The sequence below is a fragment of the Cannabis sativa genome, chromosome 6 (genome assembly GCF_029168945.1).
Source record: "Cannabis sativa cultivar Pink pepper isolate KNU-18-1 chromosome 6, ASM2916894v1, whole genome shotgun sequence".
Taxonomy (NCBI): Eukaryota; Viridiplantae; Streptophyta; class Magnoliopsida; order Rosales; family Cannabaceae; genus Cannabis; species Cannabis sativa.
The window spans coordinates 4578981-4590727 of NC_083606.1; the positions used below are offsets into that span (position 1 = coordinate 4578981).

The 11747-nt window shown below is 37.4% G+C and overlaps 2 protein-coding genes across 2 annotated transcripts; both read left to right on the forward strand.

Moving 5' to 3' along the window:
• The first annotated feature begins 5649 nt into the window (after positions 1-5649).
• LOC115725573 (pathogenesis-related protein PR-1) lies at positions 5650-6687 on the forward strand. Its single transcript, XM_030655141.2, has one exon. The coding sequence runs from the start codon at positions 5727-5729 to the stop codon at positions 6267-6269; it is 543 nt and encodes a 180-aa protein (XP_030511001.1). The 5' UTR covers positions 5650-5726; the 3' UTR covers positions 6270-6687.
• A 3862-nt stretch (positions 6688-10549) lies between these two features.
• Positions 10550-11468, forward strand: LOC133039098 (uncharacterized). Its single transcript, XM_061117902.1, has 2 exons — positions 10550-11236; positions 11334-11468. Exons 1-2 carry the CDS (start codon positions 10550-10552, stop codon positions 11466-11468), a joined length of 822 nt encoding a protein of 273 aa, XP_060973885.1.
• Positions 11469-11747: the final 279 nt, after the last annotated feature.

The window sequence follows — 11747 nt, forward strand, 5'->3', positions numbered from 1 at the left end:
CAATAGTTCGGGGGAAATTTCTAATGGCCAAAAAAATTCAGGGGGCACAATTTAGTACATGTCAAAGTTCGGGTGGAAAAATTACTAATTAACCTAAGAATTAATAAAACCAAATAGTACAAGTTACCACTTACCATCTTAAAAAGTGTGAAATATTATCCTTCTACCTTCCTAGCAACCCGATCGATGAGCATCCATATATTCAACACCCTAAGAGTATATCTAATGGTTACATTAGAAAAATTTGATAAAAGAATTACAAATTTCAAAAACCATATATGCTAATATAGAGAGAGAGATCCACACTATTACATATGATTTTGTAAAGTAAATTTGAATCTGATTCAACAATTGAAATAGAAAATCTAGTCCAATCTGATTCAACATGTAGCAGGAAGAACCTTCTTCTGAGCAATCCAGCAACCAATTATTTTTTTTTTCCAAAAAGCTTATTATTTCTTTTTTTTTTTTTTTCCAAACAAGCCACAATAAACCACACACCAAAATAAGATCATCTTTATTTAGATTCTCAAAAGCACAAAGTATAAAGTCTTTAATATCATAGTGCTTATTATCCATATCGAACTTTTTTAAAATGAGATATTTTCCAAATTACGAAGCAATCAAGCAAGGCGTGGGTCACAGTTTCAAAGGGCCGGGCAGTTACAAAGAGAACAGTTAGGATTAGGAATATTTTATTTGGTGAAAATATTAAGAGGCAGATGGGAGGATATATGATGGAAAATTTTCCAAATAAAGTGTTTAATTTTCGGGGAAGTTGAAGACTCCAAAATGTAGTCCACCATTTCTTAATAAAAGAGGAGTTAAAGGAAGGAGGGAGGGAGGGAAGAAGATTTAACAAAGTGATAACTAGACTTGCCAGTGAAGGCACCAGAGGAATGCAACTTCCAAATAAGGCAATCCTTCTATCACTATAAAAAACTGCTACTTTTAGTGATAATTTTTTAGTCACAACATAAATTTTTTGTGATTAAATGTGTCTTTTAGTCACAACAAAAAGTTATTTGTGACTAAAACATAGTATTTAGTTACAAGTACTTGTCACTATTTTAGTTTTAGTCGCAACAAATATTGTGACTAAAAATACATTTAGTCACAACAAATTGTAATTTTTGTGACTAATATTTTTAGCCACGAACCTTTTAGTCACAATACAATAATGATAATTTATAATTAGCCACAACTTTTTTATCTTTATTCACAAATTTTATTGTGACTAAAAGTAAGATTTTTTGTAGTGTAACTAGAGTCTCCAATAGGAACATGAAGGATGTAACGTCCCCGCTTCAAGCCTCTATTGGGCCTTCCCCCATGGACTAATGACTCTTATACACGAGTACGTCACTCTGACTACTTCCTAGATTGACGACTGGCTTTACAAACTAATAACACGAGTATTTCCAGCATGCTTTGTCTTCACTGCCATGAGAAAGTTTTCCAAGAGGTCACCCATCCTGAAATTACCCTAAGTCAAGAACGCTTAACTGTGGAATTCTTTAATGATAGACTACTAAAAAATAAAATGCACCTTGTTGATATGGTTTGGATACTCGCGGTGGTGGTCAAAAAATCCACAATGGTGTTGAAAAATCAATGGCGGTGTTTCGAAGACACGACCTTTAATTTTAATTCGAAAGTAATGTTGTTTACGGATTTTATTGTTGAAAACCTATTAATAATATATATATATGTAGAATTAATAGGTTTGAAGTTAGAAAAATAATTAATTAGTTAATTACGGTTTTGTGGGTTTTGGGCTCGACGAAGGCAGTGTTAAACTACGAGACTTCAATTTAGGGTAAAAATATCATTTTTTTCCAAAAAAAATAACACTTATGTTTTCGGTTATTTCACCTATGTGTTCCATTTTTTCAAATAACTGAAGATATAGGAACTTATTTGAATTTGTTTTATTCACTATACTACACAAAAAGGAGCTTTATCTTCGATTAAAAAAAATCTCAGTACCAAAGATTATTAAGGTGAAGACATAGGTCCCTAAAATACTGAAGATATGCAGGGAACCATCGATGTCTTCAAAATAATTGAAAACGTATGAGGGACCTATGTCTTCGATCGATCGAGAAATAGTTAGATCGACAAGAATCACTATAACTACAATATTTAACAAAAAAATAACATTTAACACAACAAAATCGACCTTTAGAAACACAAGCCGTCACACCGAAAAACCACACACTATCTGCAAACTAAAATGATAACAAGTAATAATAAAAAAGAAAAGTAATAAGAAGCTAGAAGGAGGTAAACTTAAGTTACGCCATTGATTAAGGTGTGATAATACATTAAAATTGGCATGTGTGGCCGTTGATTAAGGCTCCATATTTTCAAAGCTCTCCCGGCATTAATTTTTGTACTTGTAATATATTATATTGTTAAAAAAGAGTAGCACGATTAACGCTCAACTTGACTTAAGTAACAATCTTACTTATATAAATAAAAATATACATACATTATAACAAACTTATCCATCTCTTTTAATATAATAAACTATAATTCTTTTATGTAGGGTACCATATATATTATAATTTTTTTATAGAGTAACAAATTATTTTAGAACGCAAACCTTGACTTTGGCAATGGATTAATGGGTATAATAGAACATGCAATATACAAATGTTTGTCTAACATATATACATAGCTAATTAACTCTAATTCGTTTAATATTGTTAATGTTAACATTTTTATTAAGAGCATTGCAATAATAGACACTAATGGTGTCTAATATTATTATTTGCCGCTGCTTTAAAAATAATTAATAATATTTTATAATAGTTATTAGATTAAATAGCTTATATTTAATTTCACCAGTAATAATATTATAACGCTTTTAATACGGATGTGAAGTCTAATACCTACATAGTATACATGGGTACTTGCACGCTTTTTGAAAAAACTTTCCAGAAAGTCACACATCCTATGATTGCTCAAAGTCAAACATGCTTAACTTTAGAATTCTGTGATGGGCTACCGAAAAAAAAAATACATCTTGTTGTCATAAGTAATTAATATATGTACCCATCAATCTATTTAAACCCTCATCAACTGTGAAGTCTCATACGTACTTACATTCTGTGATGGGCTACCGAAAAGAAAATACAACTCATTGTCTCTATTTAAACCCTCATCAACTGTGAAGTCTCATACGTACTTACATAGTCTTAGAATCATCACACTTGACATAACCCAAGCGATGTGGGATTGCAATTTGTCACGCCCCCGCTTCAGCTATGTAGTCCTATGTACACGACTACGTCACTTTGGTTGATTCCTTGAATGACGACTTGCCCTGAAAACCAACATGAGTTTACAACGTGCTTTGTCCTCACTCATACGCTTTTTGGGAAAACTTTTTAGGAGGTCACCCATTCTAAGATTATTTCAGGTCAAGTACGTTTAACTTTGGAGTGCTTAATAGGGATGAACTACCGAGAAGGTGTATTTTGTTGGTATAGGTAGTACTCATTAATCTATTTAAACCCTCTTCATACCTACACAATCTTAGAATCATTACACTTGATATATATTTTCCAAACAATATAAAATTGTACAACTTACCCAATCTTTTTCCTTACAGATCACAGAATCCTTATAATGGCGTCAAGCTTCATTGTTGGTCTTTAGCATTTTTGTATTATAATTAATGTCTACTATATAAAAAGAGTAACAATATATACACATACAAATTTAACACATACTTATATCACAAATAATAATTTCAACAAATTTTATTTATTTAATCAAGCTTACTGCTTATATTCATTCAATCAAATCACCATGAAATAGAGCTAGTGAAAGCTAATTAGAAGGTCTATACCACTTATATATTCCTTTCACTTTTATTTTACAAATCTAAAGAATAAAGATATACACATTAATGAGAATTTGCATGCATCAATAATGGGAGGTACTTAATTTTTTTTTTTCGTATATATAATCCATAAAGTTATTCCGTACAATATAAGATTGTTCATAGCTTATAATTAATTTATTTATTCTAACAATTATATTTATGTGTGATTGCCACTTTTGCTTTAATATTTATGTGTAATTGCCATGAATTTTATTTTATCTATTTTTTTTAAGTTCGTGGCTTTCAAATTTTTATGTATATAATTTGTGTTTTACTTATAATGTTTGATACTTATAATTCACTTTATAAATTCATAATATTTGAGCAATAAAATTTAGATTAGGCTTCATATGAAATGTTATATAAGGATGCACCATGCAATTATATATGTTTTTTTTCTTCTGAAATAATGTTTGGTTGCACATCGGCTAGGCCCTACCATATATATAGAAAAGAAATATTGTTAGGGCTTATAGAATTAGATTATAATTACAATTCTAAAGGGGTGGGGATGCTAATCTAGTAGTTGGTTTGACTATTGCCTCCTCATAGATTACTATATTAATGTAGTAAAATTTAATTATGTGGTGATATATTTCAAAAAAAACAAAAAATTTGGGTGCTGTTTGGTAACACTTTAAATTTTTGCTTTTAAAAATTTTGTATTTGAAAAATAAAAATGCGTTCTGCAACCACTTTTGTTTTTCAATTTTAAAAACAGAAAATAAAAGTGTGTTCTGTAAAGTTCATTTTTATTTTTATTTTTTTATTTTATTTAAGTCGGGTTTAGGTTTGGTGTCGGATTCGGGTTCGGGTCAGAGGTCAGGTTCAACACTAGGGCCGTGGAGGGAGGATTTGGGTTTGGGTCTCGTCGGAGTCTAAAATATTGATTAAGAAAAAAAACTGTTTAAAAAAATATTGAAAGTGACTTTTTTTGTTTTTAAAATTTTGATTCTCAATTAAAAAATTAAAAAGTGAAAACAGTTTTATAGAACATGATTTTAAAAAATATTTTCACTTTTAAAAACAAAAAACTTATTAAAAAATGTTACCAAACGCCACCTTATGAATCTCCCTTGAAATGGGGCTCTCGATCCACATGGCTTAGGCCTAAAGACCAATCCCCAGGCGCCACATGGATCGTGAACCCGTTTTCATCAAGACACATATTAATTTTAATTGTTCTTTAAGAAATTTACACAAACTAACAAATATATATAAGTGATTTAATTTTCTCTCCTAGAGTATTTTTTATTTTGTGTTTGCATCCAATTTTACATTTAATTAGTCCAATTGATGTGGATTATTTCTTAATATTTTTTTTAATAGTTAAAAAAAAAGCAGTTGCCCTTCTAAAAAACAATATAACTGGATTTGGTTTATATAAAATAAAAAAAAAAGTCTTCTCATGTTAAAAATTATTTCTTATTAAATTCACACTATATAACAAAATAATTAATTCTCATTCAACACACACATAAATTCAGGACAGCCTATTTTTGCTCCTACTTTAACGCTAGCTTCTTTCTTCTTCTTCTAATAATTATTATTATTTAAAATCTTAATAAAAATAAAAATAAAAATAAAAATAATTATTTTTATTATTATTATTTGGGGTACCACCCCCTAGAAATAATGAAATCTTTAGTAAAAAGCATAATTTAAGCCTGAAATTCTATGTGACAATCATTATCGAACATGGGTGCCACTTCATACACTTTGACACTTTACCAATTCCAAAAGTCCAATTCAACAACCACTCTAAACAAATAAAGTCCAAACCTTCCCATATATATATAACTATACCTCTTTGACACATTTTCACATAAAAATGGCTATGCTTATTCAAAGCTCCATAGCCATAACATCCACAATTCTCCTCCTCTTCTTCATTATCTCAACCTCCAACCCCGCCGCGGCCACCAACATCCATAATGTAGCCAAGTACGTGAGTCAGTCTACGAGACAGCAATTTCTCGGGCCCCAAAACACTGCAAGGGCGTTCCTTAGAGTGCCACCCTTGAAGTGGGATACGAAGCTCGAGAAATACGCGCAGTTGTATGCCAACAAAAGGCGATACGACTGCGCGTTGCAACACTCAAATGGGCCTTTTGGGGAAAACATATTTTGGGGAAGCGGGCGGGGTTGGACTCCAGTCCAGGCTGCTTCAGCCTGGATTGATGAGCGTAAATGGTATAGGTACGGGTCGAATTCGTGCGCCCGGGGCCAAATTTGTGGCCACTATACTCAAATTGTGTGGAGAAAGACTAGGAAAATTGGATGTGCAAGGGTGGATTGCTTTGGTGGTAAGGGAGTTTTCATGATTTGCAATTATGACCCTCCTGGCAATTATTATGGCGAAAGACCATATTAATAATACTAATAATAAATATTATTATTATTAGAGTAATTTGTGAAAATAAATAATTTTTTTAGTGTTATTTTACAAAATATTATTGTTTTGATAATTATTTGTAAAATAGCTCTTGAATTCAGATATAGTGTTATGTGGAGAATGTCATTTTGCAAAATAATTATTTTTAAAGAATATATATTATTTTGTGGAGTGATATTAAAGAATGATAATTTTGCAAATGCTCTAATAAGTTATTATTAATTTAATAAATTAGTGAATATTGATTTATAAGAAATTATTGTAAAGAAACGTGTGGTTTGGTGTGGTGTTTTTGTGGCTATTGACACACTATATATACTACTTGATAACACCTTTGAGTTTATATATATGTATGTATACTCTGATTTCTAATTTAATGTTTACCAAAAAAAAAAAATATTTATATATATATATAAATATTTCATTATTTACTATTGTGCTTCTATTGTCTTAGTTTGTATACTTTTTTGTAGATCGAAGTAATTTTTGTTTTTGGATTTTTATTGGATTTGGATATATATGGAAATGTTTTTAATGGGTATTACTTATGAATGAGTAGTATTAGAAAAACTTAGTTTTTATATTTAAAATTATAATTAATAATTTTTTTTCAATATTATTGTGTTTTCTATTTTATAAATAACACTTCAATTAAATATTTTTTAATAAAAACCATGTTGTTTATTGAATAATATTTAAGAAAAGAAAAACTAATTATACAATTAAAAATATATAATCAAAATAAAAATAAAAAATATAACTAAATATAGTAACAATTCGTAATACTTCAAAATGATACTTTATTACTGTTCAGCAATTAGAAAAAAATGTTGTAATATCATTAATAATAAACCATGCATATATGTGTATTAAGATAACAACTGTTTACCCAAATTTTGACAACGATGATGTGTCAAGAATAGCACCACGTGGCACAAAAATACCGGGACTAAATTAATGAAGAAGGAGTAAAGCCATGACTGTTGAGATGCCCCCTTAATATGGGTGTTTGTTCTTCTCCCCCCAAAAGAAAACTTGGGTTTAAGGGGGGGACCCCCCCTAACTTGGGTTTAAGGGGGGGACCCCCCCCCAACTTGGGTTTAAGGGGGGAGACCCCCCCAACTTGGGTTTAAGGGGGGAGACCCCCCCAACTTGGGTTTAAGGGGGGGGACCCCCCCAACTTGGGTTTAAGGGGGGGGACCCCCCCAACTTGGGTTTAAGGGGGGGGGGGACCCCCCCTCTCTCTCTCAAGTTGGACCATGGGGGAGTCACCTAACTATGATAGTGGTCATCCCCCCTCAGCGAGAGTCTCGAGGGTGTTACCCCCAAGTATGGGCTTAATCCTCAAAAGTGGTTGACAACCATGTCACACCCCTAAGGGACCCTTGTCATCAGTGACTCCTTCGAATGTTAAAATCCCGCGAAAGGCTCAAAGACAGTTGTCAACCCACGAAAATAGCGGGATATTTTCCTAAATATCAGACTCCAACCGCCTCCGAAAATCAAGGAGACGGTTCCGCATTGGTCGCGTCTCCTGAAGCGAGAAGCACCGACCCCCCTCCCCTATATAAGGGGTCACCCATGACCTGGGAAGGGGATCCGCATTCTGAAACACTTAGAAAAATAAAGATTTCTCATTCTTTGCAATCAAGAGCCTGTTCTTGACTATTGCAACTCAGATCAATAAAACTCAAGGGGAGTAGGCTATTACCGACATCCGGGGCCGAACCTCTTTAAATTCCGGTGTCTTTTATTTACATTTATTACGAATTCCGGCATTATTAACTGCATTTATTATTGTGATTTTGGTCTAAATCTCATTTATTACGACTCCGCGTCGGTTGGCTAAAAATCCAGTCAACATTTTGGTGCTTTCATTGAGAGCTTTAGCCAAAATCTTCAAGTTTTCCCCCGGAAAAAATGGTGTTAACCCGAAGATCTCAAGAGCGACCTGACGAAGAGATGGAAAGTGCCCACCAAGTTCCATCAGCGAGCAACCTTGCCGGAAACAATGGAGAACGACCCCCACGTCCAGGAAACGGCGGCACTACCACCACCGCTCAAACCGCAGGCCATGGAGCAACTGGTCGAACTACAGTCACTGGACAGACAACTGCTGGGCGTACCACCAATGCCACTGCCGCAGGAGGCGGCGCTGCTGATGGCACCACCGGAAGAGGTAATCCTAGAAATTTTGTCCCACCTACTGACGGGGCGGGCCAAGCTCAGACTGGCCGCGGCCCTGGCATCTTTACGCCGCGTAATGAACCCCATGTTGACATCGAGGGAATTGACCCCGAGATGGATCAAATGCGAGACGCGATAGGCCAGATGCAAGGCCAGTTTCAAACTGTGCACCAAGAGCAAAATCAAACTCGAGAGGCCCTGACTGAAAGTCTTGCTAATCAAAGGAGAGAATTCCAATCTTGGCTCGAAGATCATGCTCGTGAGATGAGGAGGCGCCAAGACGACCAAGACCGTCGCACCCAAGAGGCTGCTGACTTAATACGTAGCTACTTCAACCAAAACACTCAAGGGATGGGTACTGATGCCAACAATCAACAGGTACCTCAAACCTACCCTCGGGAGGTCCCTACCCCAAGGAACCATAGGGAGAGGGTAGTCTATGGACCTGAAGAGCGCCCAAGGAATCAAGAAAGGACTAGAAGTCACCCCTCCAACAGGGTTCCCCGCAATAATAACCGACCACCCCCGGTTGATGAGCAAGTCTTACCCGGCCATCATATGGGACGCGATGACTCCCACAATGTCCGTCTAAGGCGAAGTGGTGGAGGAAACTCTAGAAACAATAATGGTGATCGTAGCAGAAATAGTGGAAGGACACCCCAGCGTAGGGAATGGCAACCCCGTGATCAACGTGGCCAACCACGAGATGGCAATGATCGCCCAAGAAATAGTAGGCCCAGAGGGAGAAGAGAAGACCCTGAGGTCAACAGTGACTACCATCCAGACTACCCTGATGGTCATGGAGATGATGAAGCTGAAAGTCGGGCTAACAACCAGCCAAATCATGAGATGGGAGGTTATCAAGCTAGAGGGCCGTATGCCCCTAATAGGCAACATCAACCTGAAAATCCACCCCAAAGGGGTAGGAATGACCAAGTACCACCCCCGGCTGATGGAAGGGCTGATAGTCAGAACGCTGGAGGGAGGCCAAGAACTGGGCCGCTTTTGAACGGGTAGGCCCCCGGCGGGTAGAGACTGCGAGACGCCCTCACCGTAAATAGAGACAATCGCGGTTCCAACATAGTGAACCCACTCCGAGCCGTACCAAGGGGACCAAGCGAATGTTGGTGCCAATATTGCTCAACCTCAACCGGCCACGCATCCGTGATCCAGGCTCGGTTGGACGAGTTAACTCGATTGGTCAAGGACCTTACCGCACCAAAACCCACTGATTTGGACCTCGAAAGGAGGAGAGGGTCTGCCTTCTCCCAAATGATTAATGACCTCCCTATTCCAGCCAAGTTCAAGATGCCCACTTGCAAGTACACGGGTAGTGAAGACCCATTAACTCATGTGGAGAACTTCAAAATCCAGATGGACCTTCAAGGAATCAGGGATGACCTTAGGTGTCGAATTTTCCCTGCAACCCTCACGAACACGGCGCAACAATGGTTTACTAAACTACCCCCAGGAAGAATTACTTCTTGGGATGAATTTGAGGGGTTATTTTACACCCAATTCTCTTCAGCCCGACAGATACCAGCAGAGTTGGGTGACTTAGTCGCCATCAAGCAGAAGCCCGATGAGCCACTAAAAGACTACATTCAACGTTTTATGCAAGAGGCAACCAAAGTAAAAAATCTAAGCGATGATGGCAAGCGGGCCGCCATCATGGGGGGCATCCTTGTGGGAAGTCGGCTATGGAAAGATACAAGGCGGAAACCAACCCATACTATGAGAGACTTTCTTGACAGAGCAGATGAGTTTATTAAATTGGAAGAAGCCGAGCGAAACGCTCAAAACTTCAACCACACTAAGAATAAAAAAACGGAACAAGCTCAAATAGTCAAAGCTCTCAAGGGGGTAACGCTAGGAATGGCTCCAACAATGGTAAGAGAGGGAATAACAGTAATGGCGGTAACAACAATGATAACAAAAGACTAAAGAATACCCCCGAACCACCCAGGCGAGATCCAATTCCAAGGTTCACCACCTATAGCCTGCTCCTGGACACAAGAGAAAATATCTACAATGCAACTCACTCAGTGGTACCGTACCGCAAACCTTATCCCATGAGAAAGGACATTAGCAAACGCGACATGAACAAGTTTTGTCGATTCCACAATGACTACGGTCATGACACCGATGAGTGCAATAATCTGAAGGAGGAAATAGAGTTTCTCATAAGACAAAACAACCCCAACTTGAAAAGATATGTACGACGGGACAATGATCGGCCCCAACGACAACAACAACAACAAGCAGTTGGAGATGACCAACAATTGTTACCTCCCCCCGTTGCGGGCCGTTTGGACATTATATCTGGAGGACCTCACCTTGCGGGGAACTCCGGAAAGTCCCGAGAGAAGTACGCTCGGTCTCTGCGACATGAACTGGGTAACGATGTGTTGGCTGTCCAAGAGCGAGCTCCCAAGCAACCTCGTTATGAACATGAGTTAATCACGTTCTCTGAAGAGGACACCAAACACGTTCGATACCCACACAACGACCCCTTGGTAGTAGAGGTACAAATCGCCAATATGATTGTGGCAAGGACAATGATTGATAATGGGTCATCAGCCAATATCCTCTTCAAGTCCTCATTGGAAAGGATGGGTTTGGGAGCAAAGGATTTAGAGCCACCGCGAACATCTCATCTATGGATTCACAGAAGTGGTATGGCACCTACTGGACTTATTAAGTTACCATTGACAAGGGGAACAGCCCCCAAGAGTGTCACTATCATGGCCTTATTCGTGGTATTGGATACAATATCTCCCTACAACGCCTTAATCGGCCGCCCAACCCCCGTATGACCTGAAAGCAGTCACTTCTATCTTTCACCTCCTCGTCAAGTTTCCTACCAAGGGTGGAATTGGCTACTTGAAGGGCAATCAAATAGTAGCACGAGAGTGTTACAACCTATCCATCACAACCAAGGAGAAAGCAGCCAAATCCCTCAAAGCTGCGGCGAGTAGTTCTCAACAATGAAGGCTCGCCCAAAACGGGGTCGAAGACATTGATCCCCGTTTTGGGGACATTGATACAGGGGTTGGTCCGATTGAAGAATTGGAGGAAATGCCATTAGACCCCAAACAACCATCCAAATTAATCAAGATCGGGAAAAACCTTCCTGAGGACATAAGATCCGCTTTGATCCAGTTCTTAAGGGAAAACCAAGATGTCTTCGCTTGGTCACACGAAGACATGGAGGGAATAAGCCCCACCGTGATAAGTCATGCTTTAAACATCGACGTCGAAAACTTCAAG

What these genes read in the sequence shown, in the direction of transcription:
- LOC133039098 (XM_061117902.1), top strand. Translation starts at nt 10,550, where the DNA reads ATGAGAAAGGACATTAGCAAACGCGACATGAACAAGTTTTGTCGATTC. An exon ending in CTATCATGGCCTTATTCGTG is followed by an intron (nt 11,237 to 11,333) that starts GTATTGGATACA and finishes CTCCTCGTCAAG; the next exon opens with TTTCCTACCAAGGGTGGAAT.
- LOC115725573 (XM_030655141.2), top strand. Translation starts at nt 5,727, where the DNA reads ATGGCTATGCTTATTCAAAGCTCCATAGCCATAACATCCACAATTCTC.